The sequence below is a fragment of the Onychostoma macrolepis genome, chromosome 02 (assembly GCF_012432095.1).
Source record: "Onychostoma macrolepis isolate SWU-2019 chromosome 02, ASM1243209v1, whole genome shotgun sequence".
NCBI lineage: Eukaryota > Metazoa > Chordata > Actinopteri > Cypriniformes > Cyprinidae > Onychostoma > Onychostoma macrolepis.
Genome location: NC_081156.1, coordinates 34,546,318 through 34,565,055, shown reverse-complemented (window position 1 = coordinate 34,565,055; position 18,738 = coordinate 34,546,318). Strand labels below are relative to the sequence as shown.

General features: G+C 35.4%; 2 protein-coding genes across 2 annotated transcripts in view; one reads left to right on the top strand and one right to left on the bottom strand.

Annotated features, from left to right (window-relative positions):
* LOC131552210 (protein unc-13 homolog A) overlaps nt 1-3,606 on the bottom strand; it is an 80,837-nt gene extending 77,231 nt beyond the window's left edge. The window contains exon 1 of the mRNA XM_058795833.1: nt 3,345-3,606. Within this exon, the coding sequence (XP_058651816.1) occupies nt 3,345-3,366 (22 nt within the window). The 5' untranslated portion in view covers nt 3,367-3,606. The remainder of the gene's footprint in view (nt 1-3,344) is intronic.
* Nucleotides 3,607-5,013: 1,407 nt separating this feature from the next.
* On the top strand, nt 5,014-15,560 carry LOC131528778 (BTB/POZ domain-containing protein 2). Its single transcript, XM_058758157.1, has 10 exons — nt 5,014-5,041; nt 5,544-6,219; nt 7,704-7,823; nt 7,902-8,058; nt 8,135-8,240; nt 9,763-9,960; nt 11,057-11,249; nt 11,331-11,418; nt 12,873-13,019; nt 14,180-15,560. Exons 1-10 carry the CDS (start codon nt 5,014-5,016, stop codon nt 14,339-14,341), a joined length of 1,875 nt encoding a protein of 624 aa, XP_058614140.1. The 3' UTR covers nt 14,342-15,560.
* The last annotated feature ends 3,178 nt before the right edge of the window (nt 15,561-18,738 follow it).

Below are 18,738 nucleotides of genomic sequence, written 5' to 3'. Positions count from 1 at the left end.
AAAACTCCTCATGAACATCAAAACACATTACTAACTGTGAAGACTTTGATTTTCCCTGCGATGTTTGGCTGGAAACAGGAGGTGGGATGTTTTCCGCCCATGCTGACTGCAAAAGCGTTTTCAATATTACATAAGTGTGAAAACACTCCTACATTCAGCATATGACAACACCACCAAACATCATAAGAGTTATATCACACAATAGCCTTATGTAATGCATTCATCTTTAGATTTCACTACACAATCTGTTGAAGGTTATATATGCAAATTGACTAGTGGAGTGCCTGAGAATATACTACCAAACACATGTCTTTGTGATATCTTAAGTAAAGAGCTTAATTCAGTCATGACCCTTCATGCAACACAGTCTCTCCTGTAATGAACATTGATCCAACACTGACAAACTGCACATCAAGAATAAGAGCTTTGTCGTCTCATTGAGCAATAAACCCATAACCCCTTTCCTGAACAGTCGCTGTGCCTTTACTCAGGGACTTCCAGTAAATCTCAGTGTTTCTGGTTTACTGCGCGGGAAAGAGCGAGCGGATTGAGACAGAATTCCCAGATGAGGGGCTTGAATTCACATGGTAGCTGCTGTCAGAAGTTTAAGATTTTAAGCGTAAATCTCACAATTTCCAGCTCATATTTCACCCCAAAAAATGGAACTAAGATTATTTGCACTGTGATATTATTTTCCATTACAAAAAAGCGTATCTCCCCCTCCAAATTCACATTACTGTATTTAAAACCAACTATGAGATTCATCTTTTTTTTATTATTATTATTATTTAAATCAACATAAATTAAGGGCAATAAAACAAATACTGCCATGGCAAAGACAGTGTAAATTGTATATTATTATTATTTATTTATTTGATTATTTTTATTGCATTATGGTAATGATTTTTTAATTTCATACATATTTATTTTATTTGTATTATTATTATTTATTCATTCATTTATTTTTGCATTACAATAAAGGGAATTGGGAAATTTGCTTTTTCCACTATAGTGTCACAAAATATCTATCTACTCCTAAAAATAAGCATAATGTTAATTTACACTATATTGCCAAAAGTATTGGCACCCCCTTCTAATGAACAGGTTTGACTACTTTAGTAATTTCCATGAGTACAAATCTTAATGTTTAAGCATATAATGATATTCTAGGGAATTGTGTGCTTCTAATTTTAAAGCAACAGTTTGGACAGGACCCTTTTCTACTCTAACATGACAATGCCTCTGTGTATAATGAATAATTGATTGAGTCAGTGTGGAAGAACTTGACTGGTCTGCAGAAAGCCAAGTCCTAATCTAAGCTGAACATCTCTGGTGTGACTTTAAATGCAGATCTTGAGCCAAAAACTCTTTACCAAACACCAATGACTTGTACATACACTATATGGACAAAAGTATTGGGACACCCCCTTCTTTAGGCACTTCCAAAACTGTGGCAACAAAGATGGAAACATAATTCATGTATTTAAAAATTGTATTTCCATCTCTGTTGCAACAGTTTTGGAAGTGTCTAAAATGACTATCACATATGTACAAGTCATTGGTGTTTGCTAAAGAGTTTTTGGCTCAAGATCTGCATTTAAAGTCACAGCAGAGATGTTCAGCTTGGATCAGGACTTGGCTTTCTGCAGACCAGTCAAGTTCTTCCACACTGACTCAATCAATCATTTCTTTTTGAACCTTGCCTTATACACAGAGTAGAAAAGGGTCCTGTCCAAACTGTTGCTTTAAAATTAGAAGCACACAATTCCCTAGAATATCATTATATGCTTAAACATTAAGATTTGTACTCATGGAAATTACTAAAGTAGTCAAACCTGTTCATTAGAAGGGGGTGCCAATACTTTTGGCAATATAGTGTATGTATCATCTGTATCTTTTTGCATTATAGTAATGAAAATGAGTTTGTTTGTTTTTTTGCATTAGCCTAAAAGACATTATATGAGCATATATATATACAGTATATAATGTTATGTTTATATATTATAAGCAAACAAAAATCATTAAAAAATAGTGTAATGCAAAAATAACATTTTTTTCGAGAATTATATAAATATACATGTGTATGTGCATACATTCGATTATTTATACCTTTACTTAATTTATTATTATTTATTTAATTATTTTTTATTTTTTATTTTAGGATAAAATGATACAAGCATGAATCTTGGCAGGTTTAGTGAGATTCACCCTCGTATGACCAGCACTACTAGTGAGAGAGCAGCTAGTGTTTTATAGTCTGGTGCAGCACAGAATAAGAATGAGCCATCCACGTGTCAATGCATCAGAGCAAAATCGTGCTGGATTACAATCATCCAGCTATCAATGCTTTGTTTTTCAAGTGCATTGGATGCACAAGAGTCTCTATGATTATTATGCAGTACGGATGTTGCAGAACAGATATTGCTTTCAGAGCATGCACACACAGCGTTATCAGTGTGAATGTCGTTTCGAGGCATCTGAGGCACTGATAACCAAATCGATCGTAACTAACCTGTCAATCAATCATTTTACCTGCAAAGCTAATGCATGTGAACCTGAAGAAACGTGAAGCCCTGGTTTGCACCGTACAGAGCGTGACCAGAATAATCTTCACAAGAAATGTCATTTCATCAAGCTCACACACCCACACACACAGGATTCCCTCACGAGCGCATTTCCCACGCCGTGCTAGAGATTCCCACCCTGCACTGAACAATATGAGCAATCCCCTTTATAACAACACATTTCTACATATCAGATCCTTAAAATATCAATGCAATGTCCAAATAAGAGTCTGCATTAAATTCTGATATTAACACTTGACTGGTTGATTAACAGGTTGATTAAAGAGAAAAAACACGAACACCTTTGCTAAACAGAAACCAAACACATCTTAACATCAGTGACAAGCATTAGCAAGACAAAAACATGTTTTGTTTTTTGTCATGCATCATGATAAAGCACGGTGACAGCATTCACTTATACCACATTATTTTGATCATGCACCATGGTCATCCCTTGAAATACCATGTAAATACCATTAATTTCATGGTTCATTTTAAAGTCCCATGATACTGCAATAGTACTTTTTTGTGAAGGAAGGATACAATGACATTGAGTTTTATACCATGGTATATATATGAAAACACCATGGTTTTGTAATCAAGACAGGTTACTAGCAAAAAGTACCATGACACTCTGTGAAATACCATGGTAAATGAGTGTGGTAATGATTCAATCTTCTCATATGGTACTTTTTGTAAGGGATTCTGTATGATAAACGGATTATTTTGACAAATAAAATTCTGTCCCAACAAAGGGCAAATGTATAGACCGTTACTCACCCCCGACGCACAGCAGAGACATCGCGCCGCGCCGCGTCGCGTCGACCTCCGCCGGAACGGGACAGTCCGTTTACTTGCAGTGATTGGATTCAGCCGCGCTCACTCAACACACAGCCATAACTACAGCTTTTACACAATAAACGCGTGAATAAACAGTCGAACTAACAGAAAATGTTCTCATAAAGCACTTTCCCCGTGGTCCCCTCAGTTCATCGGCCGTTTCGCGCCACTAGCGCACTGCCATCTTGCTTCAGCACCAGCGGCGCGCGGACAGCTCAGCTCAGCTCGCGGCGTGACGTCACGCCGATGAGAAGCAGACGGAGCGTCACGCCACGCGCTGGAGTTTCACGCGGGACTCCCGCTCCTCCGCATGCAGAGCTGCGCCTACGTGCTGGAATTATATAACAGCAGATCGAAGTATTGCGCTTTTATTATACGATAAATCTACCATTTGGATAGAAAACGGAGGAACATTTCACATATATAGGAGACGTCTACATTGATTGAAATGAGAAATTATAAAACGTGTAATAGCCTATATATTAGACTAATATATATATTTACATTACATTTAGCAGACGCTTTTATCCAAATATAAATATATAATGTGTGTCTGTGTGTGTGTGTGTGTGTGTTTTCTTAAAAAAACTAACACTAGCTTTCTATATTCTTTTTCTATTCTACTTGTTTTCTTCATATATATATATATATATATATGTGTGTGTGTGTGTGTGTGTGTGTGTGTATATATATAAAATGCAAGTGTCATAGCACTTGCATTTTATTGCTCTTTTGTTGGTTTTGATATGTATGCATGTATATACATATATATACATAAAATTAAATAAATAAAAATATTGAAATAACACTGAGATAACTTTTCAAACAGACTGCATGAAAACCTTTTTTTTATTACTGAATAATTGATCATTTATAGATACTGAAATAACTATTTCAAGTCTTTAGAGTTAGCAGAAAATGTTATTCTTGCAAAAGTTTTTAAATTTTGATAATTAAATCATTCTTGTTTGAATCATACACTGAAAAAAGCGGTGGAAACATCTTTCACTCAGAAATTGCTAGTAAATTTCACTAGTAAAAATGGCAAGTAATGCATTAATTAAACATGAAATTTTGATGTAGAAAGACTAATGTAATATTTTCTTGTAAAACCTACTCCAATAGGCATAACCTTTGTTTTATTCCCGACTTTTGTAAAATAAATAAATACATTTAATCATAATAAATTGCATCATCCTGCCTTTTTTGACAAGCCAAAGGTTTCATATATATAATATTACGTAATAATAATATAATATAAATATATAAAAATGTTTCGAATTCAAAATCCTGGAACTACAGAGTTTTCTCTTTCAGTGTATAAAATGCTAAATGCATAAACGTAAGAGAAGCACTTTGGGTTGACACAATTGGTTCGTTCACTCCTATTCTAACTGCATTTCCAGTGTCTCAACATCGTTATAGGGGATACAATTTCATGACAGGGCTTTTTTACACAGATACTGCATTTGCTGCAGCTTTTGGATGCGTGACGTCACCGCGGCGCTTCCCCTCTCATCCAGATGAGGGCATCATGACATTTAAGAAATATTGATCTGACGTCGTGTTAGGCTAAATATCCTTTGTCTTCTGGCATTTGCATGCGTACATGGACATAATAGTACGTGATCAACCAGGTAAACCAGATCAAATGTATACAGAGACAACAGATCATTTATTCTTGAACTTCTTTTTGCATGCAATATAATGTTTATGAGGATGTTTAATAAGATGGAGACAAAGGAATCCTTGCTTTCTGCAATTCTAAAAATCATGATGACTATATTCTAAATACAATGCTAGAATATAAAAAATATATTTTATATATAATTGTAGTTAATTTTAGAAATATTTATATATAGCTAATATTTGTATTTATATTTTGTTTATTTACAAATTGTATATGTATACACGATATAAAAAAATATATAAAAATTAAAATGCAAATTAAAATAATTTACAATATGTGTGTCAGATATATAAAAAATAAAATATTGAAAGAATAAGATAATGTAAATAATTCTAGAATAATGTAAAATAATATAAATATAAACCAGGGAATTGACAAATTAATTTCCTTTTGATCACTGAATAATTTATAGATTTTATATATTTATATATAGGACTTTCATTTTATAGATATTTCGAGAACAAATATCTTCTGTTCCACTATTATCAGAGTTAGTTTTCAAAATATTGATGATATATGTAACTCCACACATGTACACTTGGGACCGGATGTGGTGCTCTCGCGATTTGTTTACTCATTCAGCGGGTGCGCGCTTCAGTCCAAGATGGCTACTGGAGACAATAGCGGTCGGGTTCCGTGTTTAAATTTCTCCGGACCCGGACCTTTGGGTAACAGCCAACCGAGCAACAGTCCTTACGCTTTGGCTGCGAGTCACGGAGGATCAGTAGGAGGCGGCGGAGGCTCTCAGAGCGTGACAAGACGCTCAAATCCTCAACCGGGGCCTGCGGGCCTGGAAATCCCCGGTGTTGCCTTAGGACCTCCGCTGAACCTCATGAACTCTCAACCGGCTGCCGCGGCGGTGGTGGGGCCGCCGGCTTCGACCGCCTCGAATATGACAGGAAACCCGTCAAACAACGCAGCGATGACACCGGCGACACACTCGTCTCTGTCCCATGCCCCGGCCGCAGCCGCCGTGCTCGTGTACCGGGAGCCCGTTTATAACTGGCAGGCGACGAAAAGCACCGTGAAAGAGAGATTTGCGTTTTTGTTCAATAATGAAGTACTGAGTGATGTTCACTTTCTTGTGGGTAAAGGAATGGGAGTCCAGCGGATACCCGCGCACAGGTGATTCACTAAATACACTGATGACATTGAGTCAGCAAATTATTAAAATGACTCTTCTGTCATAATTTGTGACTCTGGACCACAAAACCAGTCATAAGAGTAAATTTTTTTAAAAATTGAGATTTATGCACAGTCTGAATGCTGAATAAATAAGCTTTCCATTGATGTATGGTTTGTTATGATCGGACAATATTTGGCTGATACACAACTATTTGAAAATCTGGAATCTGAAAGTTGTCCAAATGAAGTTCTTAGCAAAGCAAATATACCTGTGCTGCTTATGACTGCTTTTGTGCTCCAGGGTCACACTTACTCACCAACATGGCGTCTTAAAAACCTGTATGACTTGCTTTATCCGTGAAAAACAACACGAGATGTTTAGCGGGTTGTTCATGCGCCCGTTTCAGTATAATGGAGGTGGATGGGGACTGGAGCTGTAAAGCTCCAAAAATGATAAAAAGCATCATAACAGTAGTCCATATATCTCGTGCGCTATTTTAACAAGTCTTCCGAGGGTATTTGACAGCTTTGTGTAAGAAACAGACTGAAGTTAAAGACATTCGTTCAAAAATCCTCCCCTCAGCTGAGCTGACGCTCTTAATTCGCGGCGCGCCTGCGCAGTCAAATATGGCGCGCGCTTCCAGTTGACAACTGGTCACGAGACACAAGAGTGCCAATAACATTTACGTTTTTATAATAAAAACTGATCATTAAAATAGTTTTGCATTGTGACAATTCATTAACTCACGTTTTAAATTCCCATAGGATGGAAAAAAAAAGGTATTTGCAACTTTTTATCTCAGAAACTGGATTTTATTTTTAATCAATTCTGAGAAAAAAAGTCATAATTGTGAGATTGAAATTGTTTGTCACTGTCATTTTACTGCAAAACAAATTTACCTGCGGGTATAAATTAACTAACCTAACTAAACTATTTACGAGATATCTTGCATTTCTGCCATGAAATAAAAAAAGGTAATTATGATTTTTGATATAGCAGAGGAAAAAGTGAATTGCAAGATATAAACTCAGAATTTTTTTTAACTTTATTTTATTTTTTACATTATTTCAGCCCTAGAATTTAAAAAAAATCCAACTTTTTCTTGCAATTGTGAGTTAATGTCTTGAAATTGAATTTATATTTTGCAATTCTGACCTTTTTCAGAATTGAGAGAAAAAAGATATATTAACTTTACCATTAATTATTTATTTAAAAAAATATATATTCAATCGGTTTTGATTACCATAAAATGTCCTTATTTCTGACTTCTGCATTTGTTTGTAATTTTCAATTACTTTAAAGTGAAATCAGAATAAGGCAAAGCTATAACAAATACTACCAACTTGTAAACATTTAGATTTTGGCGGGTATGTGCTTATTTTGTCTTTAAAATGATACTTTTACTAAATAAATGTTAATAATATTATAAAAGCATTATTTATTATAACAATAATTATTTGCAATATTAATATTACCATTGCAGGTTTGTTCTGGCCGTTGGCAGTGCGGTATTTGATGCCATGTTTAATGGAGGCATGGCCACCACGTCCACAGAGATCGAGCTTCCTGATGTAGAACCCGCAGCGTTCCTCTCATTGCTCAAGTATGAGTGTTTTTCTCAATGTGCATGTACGTATACATTCCAGAAAGCTTTAGATTTGTAAATAATGACATTTTTCAGGTTCCTGTACTCTGATGAGGTTCAAATCGGACCCGAGACGGTGATGACGACTCTCTACACCGCTAAGAAATACGCCGTTCCGGCTCTGGAGGCGCATTGTGTGGAGTTTCTGAAGAAGAACCTGCGCGCAGACAATGCGTTCATGCTGCTCACACAGGTAGAGCTCATTCACGCCTGTGATGTTTGCACAGACTCCTGTGGATCTGATAGGCTGATGTGTGGTTTGTTTGAAGGCCAGACTGTTCGATGAGCCGCAGCTGGCCAGCCTGTGCCTGGAGAACATCGACAAAAACACAGGAGACGCTCTGGCTGCTGAGGGATTCACAGATATTGATCTGGGTACTGTATCATGGAAACAAATCCACGGTATACCGCGTTACAGGACTGCTGCTCAGACTCTGACAGCACTGAATCGGTGTCAAAGGGATCATTCACCTATAAATGTCAATTCTGTCAACATATTTACCCTGCTGTATACAGAAGAAGATATTTTGAATGCTGCTGCTGACCAAAGAGTTGTTGGTAGCCATTGACTTCTGTTGACTTCTGTGTTCAGCAGAAGAAAGAAACTTTTACAGGGTGATTTAAATGACTGAATTTTCATTTTGGGTGAACTACTCATTATAAAACAACATTTAATAATCATGCCTGTGATTTACATAGTTTTATGGTTTTCTTTTAGTTCCATTTGTTAACATGAACTAACAATGAACAATACTTTACTAAATGCTTTCAATCTTAGTTAATTTCAACATTTAATAATACATTATTATCAGATTTGTATCTGTTAATATTAGTTATTGCAGTGTGAACTAACATGAACAAGCAACGAAGAGCTTTATTATTTTAATGAATGTTAACGATGAATTAAACAAATGCATTGCTCATTGTCAGTTCGTGTTAGTTACATTAATTAGCTAACCTTACTGTAAAGTGTTCATTTCTTAGTTTTTTTTGTTTGTTAGTTGTTAACTACTTAACTTTTGAGGCCGTGTTTACTTGAACTTAATTGATTAATAAAGACTACATGCCACTGTTTTAAAATAATAGACACTACAATTCAGAAGATTACAGTCATGTTTTTTTTTTTTTTTTTAGAAATTAATACTTTTATTCAGCAAGAACACATAAGTTGCTCAAAAGGGACAGCAAAGATTTCTATTTCAAATAGACATCATCTTTTCTTTTGAACTTTCTATTCATCTGTGAATAATGAAGAATAGATTGTATCACGGTTTCCTCAAAAATATTGTGCAGCACAACTGTTTTCAACATTGATAATAATGAGAAATGTTTCTTGAGCAGCAAATCAGCATCTTATAATGATTTCTGAAGATCATGTGACACTGAAGACTGCAGTAATGATGCTGAAAATACAGCTGCGCATCACAGAAATACATTACAGTTTAACACATGAAGAGTTTATTTGCAAAAACGGATAACTCAGTTTTTTAAAATGGTCAAAAATCATGTTTTTTTTATTGTTATCATGTTTTATTGTGTTAGCTGTTTTTTTTAAAGTTATTTTTACTTTTGCAGTTTGATTGAGATTAATTTAAATGCACGATGAAAAAACATCATTTTTGAAAATTGTTAAAAACAAGAGTTATCTGTTTTTGCAAATGAACTCTTTATATATTCACATGGAAAACAGCTATTTTAAATGCAATAATATTTCACTGTATTTTTGATCAAATAAATGCAGCCTTGATGAGCTGAAGAGGCTTCTTTCAAAAACATTAAAAAACTCAATCTTACCAACCCCAAAGCTTACAGATTAGTGTATATTTTTGGTGTCATGAAAACCCTAGTTGGTTCCTCGCATCCTCACAGACGTCTGTCTCTCTCTTGTCTCTGTCAGACACGCTGGTTGCGGTGTTGGAGAGAGATACTCTGGGGTTGCGCGAGGTGCATTTGTTCGTAGCGGCGGTTCGCTGGGCAGAAGCTGAAGCTCACCGACAGCAGCTCCAATCCACGCCGGAGAACAAGAGACGTGTGCTGGGAAAAGCCCTCAATCTCATCCGCTTCCCTCTCATGACCATAGAGGAGTTCGCCGCAGGTGCTCTATACATGCCTCGCTTATGGCATTAACCCTGTAAAGCCTGAAATACCTAATAACCAGTCAGAATTTTATTTTTTTTGGAAATTGAACAGTTTATTGAACCTTTAGACAAAATATAATATTGATACATGAGACTTTTAAAGCTCATATGTGACCCTGGACGACAAAAGCAGTCATAAGCAGCACAGGTATATTTGTAGCAATAGCCAATAATACATTCTATGAGTCAAAATTATCCATTTTTCTTTTATGCCAAAAATCATTAGTATATTATATAAAGATCATGTTCCATGGATATATTTTGTAGATTTCCTACCGTAAATATATCAAAACTTCATTTTTGATTCGTAATATGCATTGCTAAGAACTTCATTTGAACAACTTTAAAGGTGATTTTCTCAATATTTAGATTTTTTTGCACCCTCATGCATTTATTCATGTATTTAGTGAATCACCTGTGCGCAGGTATCTGCTGGACTCATATTCCTTTACCCACGAGAAAGTGAACGTGCATAAATCTCAATTTTGAAAAATTTACCCTTATGACTGGTTTTGTTGTCCAGGATCATATAATATGATATAGTGAGAATAGTGAGGGAAAAAATGCAATTTGGTGCAGATGCTGATATTCATATGATGAAATTCTTCTGCTTGCAATGTAAATCAATGAGATCTTTCAATAATGTGTCTCAGTAAGATGAGATTGAAATGATCCAAACATATAAAGCAATGCTGATGGAGAGATGAAGAAATAAACGCTCCTCAGAAGATGTGAGATGAAGATCATTCCTCCGCTGAGGAACAGTGAAAGTAAAGCTCCTCAAAAGATCCTGATAATCAGATTTGAGTGATTGAAAAAATGATTGATGGAGAATCAAGTAAAGCTGAGCTGCTTCAGTAAGTGTTCATCTGGAAACATGACTGCAGTTATTCTGACGTTTAACTTGATCAAAATTGGACAGCAGAAAGACATTTGTACAATTACACTAAAAGAGCTTTTACTGGATTAAAAAACTCTAAACTATCGATCAGAGACAGAAAGCATGGAGGAGATTGAGTGAAAGGCCTTGTATCAAATATGTGTTTCACACAGGTCCTGCTCAGTCGGCCATTCTGACGGACAGAGAGGTGGTGAGTCTGTTCCTGCACTTCACAGTGAATCCTAAACCACGTGTGGAGTTCATCGACCGGCCGCGCTGCTGTCTGCGGGGGAAAGAGTGCAGCATCACACGCTTCGGGCAGGTGGAGAGCCGCTGGGGTTACAGCGGGACCAGCGACCGCATCCGGTGAGAGAGAGACGCCTGCGTGTTCCTTCACACCGCTAACGCCCCTGTGAAGTCAACTAACCCAGTCACTGCTTTCTGCAGGTTCTCTGTGAATCGCAGGATATTTATTGTGGGGTTTGGGCTTTATGGATCCATTCACGGACCGACAGACTATCAGGTCAACATACAGGTGCGACTGTCAATCCAAACATGATTTTTAAGCAATACAAGTGCATTTTAATGTGAGGCATGTCAAACTTGTCAATTCCCTGCTCAGTGACAGTGTAAACAGTATATATGTAGATCCTATGTGTGACCCTGGAGCACAAAACCAGTCTTAAGTCGCTGGGGTATATTTGTAGCAATAGCCAACAATACATTGTATGGGTCAAAATTATCCATTTTTCTTTTATGGCAAAAATCATTAGAATATTAAGTAAAAATCATGTTCCGTGAAGATATTTTGTGAATTTCAAAACGTAATTTCTGATTAGTAATATGCATTGCTAAGAACTTCATTTGGAGCGATTTTCTCAATATTTAGATTTTTTTGCATCCTCAGATTCCAGATTTTCAAATAGTTGTATCTCAGCCAAATATTGTCCGATCCTAACAAACCATACATCAATGGAAAGATTATTTATTCTTATTCGTATTTATTATTACTTATTTATAAATCTCAATTTTAAAAAACTTATAACTGGTTTTGTGGTCCAGGGTCACATATGTGTTAGCACTATTTAATTTTATTTATTTGTTTAATTATTGAGTTTTATTTATAAAAAATACTTAGTTTTCACTGATTTTCAACTATAGTCCTCTTTTCTAATTAGTTCACTCTCACTTCTTGTGCACATTTAGCTGCACTAAATACCAGGGTATTATAGTTAAATAAAACTAAAACCATTTAAAAAAAAAAAACCTTTTTCATTATTTGAAATAAAATGAATGTTAAATAAAATAAACTTTTTTTAATTATTTCAGCTCATTTCTCATTTTAATTTAGTTTAATTTGATGTACTAAAATAAATAAACCTAAAACTGAATACATTTTTTTTTTTTTTAAACGATATAAATTAAAATAAAAAATTCAAAAACTAAATCAAATTAAAATGGAAAGTATAAAAATAGAAAATGATTCAAAATATGAATGAAAACCATAATAGTATCTCGATACTAAAACGCCACTGGCAAATACGTGTTTATATATAGTTATGTGCAAAATTACAATCATTTAAGTGTCAAATTTCAAATTTAACATCAATTCTATAATAAAATGATTGTACTAGTAGTTTTTATGACCTCTTATTAATCTCTCCATGATTTATTTGCACTTTCAAGTCATTTTTTGTCACACCACAATTTAGATGAACTGATAAATGATGGACGGTGATTAATAGTGAAACACCTAAAATGTACGCTGTTCTTTATGCATTCAGATAGATTTTAACTTAAAGTTGAAAAAAATCATCAACCTACAGTGTGCTTATTTATAGGGATTTATCGTGCAGTTATCATGTTTTTAGAGGTTATATAGTTTTAATATCACATCAGTATTCACGATCTTGTCTGGGGCCGCTCAGATGAACATGTCACTGGTTGAAAGTGTTGTTTTGTGATTGTGATTGATCGAATCTCTTTCAGATCATTCACACTGACAGTAACACAGTTCTGGGTCAGAACGACACCGGCTTCAGCTGTGACGGATCGGCCAGCACCTTCAGAGTCATGTTCAAGGAACCGGTGGAAGTTCTGCCCAACGTCAATTACACGGCCTGTGCTACGTTAAAGGTGACGTCATTTGATCGTTAATGTAAATCTGCTTAAACTAAACGCACCAAGAGATTTGTTACTCAGTTTTTTTCTATTTCTTGTCATTAGAGAGACTTTTAGAATGTTTATTTCAATTGTTATTACCATTTAAAAGTTTGGAATAATTTAGATTTGGATTTTAAATGTCTTTGAAAGGCTGCATTTATTTAATCAAAAATACAGTAAAAACAGTGAAATATGATTAGGATTTAAAACAACTGAAGAAAAGGTGAATATATGTTATAAAGTTTATTTATTGCTGTGATCAAAGCTGAAATTTCAGCATCATTACTCCAGTCTTCAGTGTGCTGCTGAATAGTTTTGTAGAAACTGCGACGCATTTTATTTTTCAGGATTCACAGATTAATAGAAAGTTCAAAAGAACAGCATTTATTTCAAATAGAAATCTTTTGTAACATTGTAAATGTCTTTACTCTCATTTTTGAGCGATTTAATGCATCCCTGCAGAATAAAGGTGTAATACATTTTTTTCTTTTTTTTTAAGTTTTATTGCCATGAAAATAGCATTCGGTGCATAAACACTACAACTGCATTTCATTCATTGCAAAAATCTGATTTTTACAAACCTGATCCAAACCACATTCGTATGGGCTTTGAAATCTGAATAAAATCAATTACATGACGGTTTCTAGCTTTCAAACTCCGTTTCCACAGCTGCTCTGTTTTTTTGCCATTGTGTTGATGCTTAAGTAGATTTATTGAATTTTGACTTATGACTTCATCGATATGAAATAAATCCCAGTGTAAGAAAAATATTTTTTACTCATTTTAAATCTAGGTATGACCAAGTTGTTTTTACAAGGTGTCTTTTAGGTCATACAAGATTTACACATGGATATTTATTAAAAGGTAAAAGGGGCAAGTTCTTTTTCTTTTTTTTTTAAGAATAGAATTAGAATAGAGAGTGCTAGAGTTAGAGGGTCAAATAAAGATGTGTTTTTAGCCGATTCTTGAAGATGGCTGAGGATTGAGTTGGGCAGGTCATTCCACCAGGAGGGAACATTTAATTTAAAAGTCCATGAAAGTGATTTTGTGCCTCTTTGAGGTAAACAATAAAGCCACGTTCACTTGGAGTTGTGAAGCATTTTATAACGCATCTCTATCTTCCTCTGTCTCAGGGTCCGGACTCGCACTACGGCACTAAAGGCATGAGGAAGGTCACGCACGAGTCGTCCGGCTCCGGCACCAAGACCAGCTTCACCTTCTGCTACGCCGCGGGAAACAACAACGGCACGTCCGTGGAGGACGGCCAGATCCCAGAGGTCATCTTCTACACGTAGTCTCCGCTGGCGTCTCGGCTTTCCGTCGGCACATGACATTGCACTTGACCGTAACGCTGTATTCAGAGAACTGACAGTAAAGACGGGCGCGTGAACCTCTCGCCGCTGTTACAGACGGACAACTGGCTTCAGGCGGTTCTGTCATTAATAACCGATAGTAACGATTGCGATTAGACTTTGAGGGCTCATATTTACACTGACTGTTAACAGCAAGTGAATTACTCACCCACGACTGACTGACATGTAACATGCAAATGTATCTTTATTTTTGTGTATCTGATTTTGCATCAGTCGACCTGGGTTGCAATTAAAACTCTTGCCAAACCTGCACCTCACTCACAGTTTAAGAGCTTTACAGTTAAAGGAATAGTTCACCCACAAATGAACATTTACAAGATGTAGATGAGTTTGTTTCTTCATCAGATTTGTAGAAATGTAGCTCTGCAGTGAATGGGTGCCGTCAGAATGAGAGTCCGAACAGCTGATAAAAACATCACAATAATCCACACCACTCCAGTCCATCAGTTAACATCTGGAGAAGACAAAACAAATCTATCATTAAGACGTTTTTTACTTTAAACAGTCGCTTTAATGGCTGACGGCACCCATTCACTGCTGAGCAAGTGATCGAATGCTACATTTCTCCAAATCTTGATGAAGAAACAAACTCATCCTAATCTCGGATGGCCTGAGGTTGAGTGGATTTTCAACAAATATTCATTTTTGGGTGAACTGTTGCTTTAATTCTAATCTAAATAAAGCTAATTTTGATGTGCATGCAACTAATGATTTGTGCAAATGCTGCCATACAAAAGCAAACAGCAGTAATTACATATTTTGTCAGTGCATTTGGACTAAAATTGTGTATTTTAGATTATAATATGAAAAAGAATTTATATCAAATCAATTAAGTTTAATTTGCGTTGAGTTTTTGTACAGCAGTGTGATTGTAGACCAGAGGAAACCGGTCTGGGAACGTGGTTTGTTATCTTCTCTTCTGTGCCAAGGTTTTCCTTCGATGTTCCTCATGCATTCAGCACTTAATTTAACAAGAGCGTGAGAATCATTCAGGAACAGTATTTATTTACAGGGTGAACCTCAGCACTCGTGCAAGACTGTTCGGATCAAACACATGCTTGTGTTTCTTGATTTGTTGATGGTCGGTTATGTTGGGTCTTTGTATGACTACTCATGTTCAATAAAGATGAATCATTCTTTACATCTGAACATTTTTGATTTTTAGGAGTGCAGACTGAATTTAATGCTCACAAATGTGATCTGTTTTCTTTATAGTATCTGTGTTATTTATTAGTTGTTTTTAAATGTGCTATATAAAAAAATTGACCTCGACCTATTAGATTAGCCATTTGAGTGCAGTGTTATTTTATTATACTTTATAAACTAAAATGGTTTAATATTTCGAATTAATTTTTATTTCTGTCAATATTTTGTTTTTGGCATTTTTAATTATTATTTTTTTAAATATAAGAATTATATAAAATCTAGTAATTTTTTTATGGTTTTAGTTCACTACAGTAGTCAACATTTGAAGTGGATGAAAAAAGTTAAAAGTTTTCTTAAGACAAGAAAGCATTTTGGTTTTAGGACAACTTTGATGAAAGGTTTTGATCCACTTCAAATGTTGACTAGTGTATAATAATAACACTGTTTGAGTTAACTTCCTTAAAGCTGCATTCCGTCAATTTTTTTTGGTTAAAAATGATCGGAAATCAATATTTGAGCAAGTACATAACCAGCCAGTGTTCAAAACTATAACACAATATAACCGATTCACAACGGTTAGTTTATAATGTTTTCTAATTTGAGTGGAACCTGTAGGTTTTCGCGGGAAATTCGAGCATGGCACTGCGTCACGTCTGTAAACATAAAGAAGTTGTCCCGGCTAGTATGCTATCGCATGTGAAGATCCTGCAGGTGGAGGATCGTTTATAGCCTTTTATCACAGCAGCTGGAATAATTAAATGTATGATAGTGGATTGTAATCCAGAAAAGATTATGCGTTTATGAAACACATGTGAATGAAATTAAATTATATTCCAGTTTTAAATGTGCTTCTGATTACAGATAGCCTGGGATTACACAAGATTTGCATTTTAAAGAAAACCAGTTTGAACGGAGCATAGTTTGCTTTAAATTTTGGGTTAAAAGAACTTATATGAAATACACTGTACAGAAATTGAAATCTACATGCTAAAACACACTATACTTAGTCATGCAATGCTGATGTTGTTAACATTAATAATTTGAGAATAAAATATAACAATAATTTGCATGGTTTGATGTGACGAGCTAACTTTTTTACCCCCCTAGGGCCGGGCTTCGGGACAGTTTTCACGTCATAGTTCAGACGAGGGCCGGGCCTCGGGTCTGTTTTAGTTTTCTCCTTATTTTTATATTTTAGACATCCATCAATGTCTAAGCAAAGTGCTTAGAAAAGCGCTATATAAATGTAAGGAATTATTATTATTATCAATTAGTGATGAAAAAAAATGCCGCGCTGGTGGAAACAACACGAGACCGTGCCGCGACTGTGAAGAGCGGCTGGACCGTGTTTAGAGTCCCGCAGTAGCAGCGCGCGCGCCGTCAGCACAGCTGTTCTGCTTCAAATACACGCAATAAAGCTTGCCGTAAAGCCCCAGCAAAAGTAATTACCATGAATGTGTCCGAGGGAAATAGTAAGGCGATATTTGAATTACTTACTAATAAACTAGTGTTTTCTGTGTCAGTGTTGCATCAGTGTGGATCCATCTCCTCATTAGACGCGCCTTTAGAGAGAAGTGCATCTTCACGGATTAATAATGAATGAGTTTTTGTTTTCGATTTAATTTATTTCGTTAAGTAGTAATTTAAAGTTTTCTATAGATATATATTTATCATGTCTGTGAGGCATGTATTCGCTGACTTTCGGTTCATTTTGTGAAGCGCTCCTGTTCAAGACGAGACGGCAGAAAGCGTATCTTTTCTTAAAAGCACGACGTTTTGTTGATATTGTGAGTGCACACAAATAAAAGTAGACCCTTTACAGTTCCGAATGTATTACTCTTATCTTTATGAGGAAAAATTATGGCCTATTTTAAGTTGTTTCCATTGAAAAAAAAAAATGTAATTGATTGCGCTGGCGCCTCCATGTCCTGCGCTTTAGCTTCACTCTCGCACAAACTACTGGACGCAGCGCACATTTATCTAGGTTTAACGTTTAAACATTTTATATGCTTGAACTGTTATTACATCTATAGATTTTATTTTAGGCAAGTCGTGATGATTTGAGAAGGCTAAATCGATCAAACATGCTATGATCAGCCTGCCGGTCTGCCCTGGCTGCTTGGTCGTTACTTTTAGAAAGAAATAACTTGTTTAACGAACAAAAAATGCTCCAAACATTTTTTCAAAATTAACTTAAAAAAAATTTAACAAAAAAAAAAAAAAAAAACGAAATATCACTTTGCCATTACATACAAAACTGAACTATTTTAATAGCTGAAACATGAGCCATTGTAGGAGAAGGGGGGGCTCAGGTCGGTAATTCTGATAAGCTGTCGGACACGGGCCGGGATAGGGCCTGAGTATCTTGGGCCAGGGCCTAAATTTGAGGCCCATGCAGGGCTCTACTCCCGAGCACAACCCATGCAAGGAAGATAATTCCACGCACAGCTGCAATTCCAGGTTTTCCAACAGAGATGGCGACAGACGCAAAACTTACCGACTGCAGCTTTAACCTGACGCATTACCAAGTGAAAAAAAATATTCAATGAGTAAGAAATACAAACCAAAAAAAAATAAGTTCTAGAGCTGTCTCAAGTTAGTAATTTTAATAAAAACAAAATTAGTCATTTAGTCACTTGGAGTTAAGTGTGAAATATGCTCTTATTATATATTTTTTCAAATAAAGGTCAGAAGAGTCTAAATTCACAGAAACTACAGCAAGTAAAAATACATGGTCATAATGACCATGACCACCAAAATCAGTAATGAGGAGAAAGTCATTAAAAAGGAAAAAAATAAACTCAATACCAATAATAAACTGATAATTTACACAAAGCTTGATTGCATTTTTCTAATAAAAATACAACACTAATAAACTAAATATAAATACATTTTTTGTATTGTATTTTATATTAAAATACAATAGTTAATCACAACTTTGTATTTTGATGTTATTAAAGTAAGGCATTTCGACAAATCTCGTAAATTACGAACAGAATTACTGAGCTCAAAAACTACATGAAATACTTGGTCTTAAAAAGTTACACCACTGGACCATTTAATAGGACACAGTAGACAAACTAAATAAGACAAATTTTGAAAATATAGAAAATGTCATGGACCTTAGACATCTGCATTGACTGGCAATGAAGCACCGCACAAATGCACATGAG